The 2,540-nt window shown below is 31.1% G+C and overlaps 1 protein-coding gene across 1 annotated transcript in view; it reads left to right on the top strand.

The window, feature by feature from the left end:
* Positions 1 to 2,540, top strand: part of LOC119837216 — a 178,957-nt gene that overhangs the window by 153,667 nt on the left and 22,750 nt on the right. Inside the window, exon 5 of the mRNA XM_038362743.1 lies at positions 2,375 to 2,540. Coding sequence (XP_038218671.1) covers positions 2,375 to 2,540 — 166 coding nt within the window. The remainder of the gene's footprint in view (positions 1 to 2,374) is intronic.

The raw sequence follows: 2,540 nt of genomic DNA, 5'->3' as shown, positions 1-2,540 counted from the left end.
AAAAGTAATAAATGTTATTTGCAGTTAACAATTTTCTTTTTTCTTTATTACAATATTTATGGCAAGACTAGGTAATCTGTATAAATAAGTCCAATCGAATAAATTTTCTATCAACGTATGGAATTACACGGTTCGTTTAAAAATCAATGCAAAGATAAAAGCTACCTTTGTTTCACACGCTGCCGCACTGCGGAATGCGAAGTTGATCATTGATCTATATTATTTAAATAGCATTTACATAAAATGAGTAATTATAGATTTATAGCGTAGTTTAACCAATATGGCGAATTTTAACCTCTTTTAGGCAAAAACCTTTTGCTGATCCTGAGGCGTTCATGTCAGCTTCTTTGTTATGAAGAATGAATTATTAAAGATTCTAGCGTGGTGTCAATATAAATCAATCTTTTATCAATTAAAAATTTGTGAACAAAATACAGTTTTCGTGTTAATTTTGCATGCGATTAATGTGTTCTATTTTCAGTAACATAACATCTGATGTAAAATAAGAAAGTTGAAGAAGTATATAACATTTTTTTAATATATTTTTTAGTGTTTTGATTAAAATTTCTTATTCTACTACTGTTTCAACTGTTTTTGTAGCGACACTTATTGCATCAGCAAGCTTTTCAATCTTCTTTTTTTTATTTATTAGTACGATATAGAGCTTTTCTAACAATAGATAAATTTCTAATTAAACCAAAAACCACTCTGACCTTAAACACATTAAACTAACGTAATATTTAGCCTTTAGCGTGTATACATATTCAATTGTTTAATGTTCAAATTTCGTAACTCCTGGCTACGAAACGAGCTACGCCTCTACGCGGCTACGAATACTCGCAAACCGCAAACGGTAAAAATGCCTCACAAATTTTAATTAAAACAACAACAGGCTGTAAATCTTTGATCTTGAAGTATCGTTTTAAATTTATATACTGGGTGTAATTATTTTAATGTGTTTAATATTTTTATGTTCATTTAATTTATTAAAACAATCAATAAATAAAAAACAAAAGAAAAATGATTTACACAAACGGATAGTTTTAGGTTTTATTATTTATCTTGAATACGTTTTTTCATATTGATAAGTTATAGTCCAGTCAATAATAATTAAAGACTCACAACATTTTCAATTACAAATGGTATCCAAGTCTTTTTACAAATTAAAATAAATAAATTAAAACAGTATTTTGTTGAGGTTGATTTTACGCGACTATTAACTCGAGGAAAATACTTTTGTAATTTATACTAAAACATCTCAGTCTCTCCCTGACCACGTTAGCTGAAAAGTGAAATGAAAATAAAACAATGCATAAATCGCGTTACAATCCGTTGAAAAGGCTCAATTCTAAATAAAAACACACCAAAATGCTTATTTATCCACACATTAGGGAAATATCAACACAAATTGAACTAATTTCACACTACAGTAACTAAATGCGACGTTAATTTATAAATTTATTAGCCTGCTCTAAAAATTTACCAAAAAAAGCAAGCTCAACTACACGAGTATGTTTAAGCCTCTCTTAAACCTAAAATCGTAACATTTTCTGAAATATTTCGCGATAAAATACATTAACGGCTGATTTTAAAATCCAGTTGCGATACAAACAGGCCCTTTGTTTTTATCGCGCTTACAAAGAGGGTAAATACTTTTTATCCTGTTTACGGAGGAAATTTTAAAATGAGGTGTTTTTCTTTTAAGTTTGGCGTCAAGACCACGCCCTGGATAAAAAACATTGTAGAGAGCTGCGGATTACCAGGAAAACTTTTATATTCAAATAAAATATACTTACAGCTTGAACGTGGATCATAATATAACGATCCGTATTTTAATCATGTTTGATGTGTTGATGTATAATATTGATTAATAAAATCATATATTGTCAATTAAATTTTGGAAAATAACACATGTACTGCAAAATATGCGAAGATTGTTTCAAACAAGAGAGCCGAGTTATTCTAAATTAAATCTATACCATTTATTCACATCATGTTTAACTCAAAAAATTCGAACAGAATTTTAGCCACACGTAAATGGAACAACAAATTGTGGTACAATTTAAAATTCCTTAAAGCAAATAAAACTCGACAGCGCTGCGGCTAAAACCTCCATTGTTTTGATATCATTTATACCTGCACAATGGACTGCTCTCCGTTAAAAATTCAGAACAAAGCTCAGAACTGCAATTTTTATTCGCAGATTCAATAAACACTGTCTGAAGAAACTTGTTTTTTTTTTGTTACAAACTGAATTGTTAAATTATTTATATTCGATTTTAATACAATAAAAATATTTATCGAATAACACTTAATAATATTCCTTTTAAATAATAGTGCCTGCTTAGTGACTTACTTCAACATTCATCCGCAGGTAGTCGTCATGGGCAGCAGCACCACATCAGACAAAACCATCAACACCAGCACAGACTCCGCCGCCACCGCCCTCACTTCCATCACCGGCACGGATGACTCCATGGACGCAGAGCCCGAACCACCCGAGCCCCCGCAACCGAACCTCATCGATGACACGCCCACCC

This window comes from Zerene cesonia, chromosome 26, assembly GCF_012273895.1.
Source record: "Zerene cesonia ecotype Mississippi chromosome 26, Zerene_cesonia_1.1, whole genome shotgun sequence".
NCBI classification, from domain to species: domain Eukaryota; kingdom Metazoa; phylum Arthropoda; class Insecta; order Lepidoptera; family Pieridae; genus Zerene; species Zerene cesonia.
This window is presented reverse-complemented; position numbering and strand designations above follow the sequence as displayed.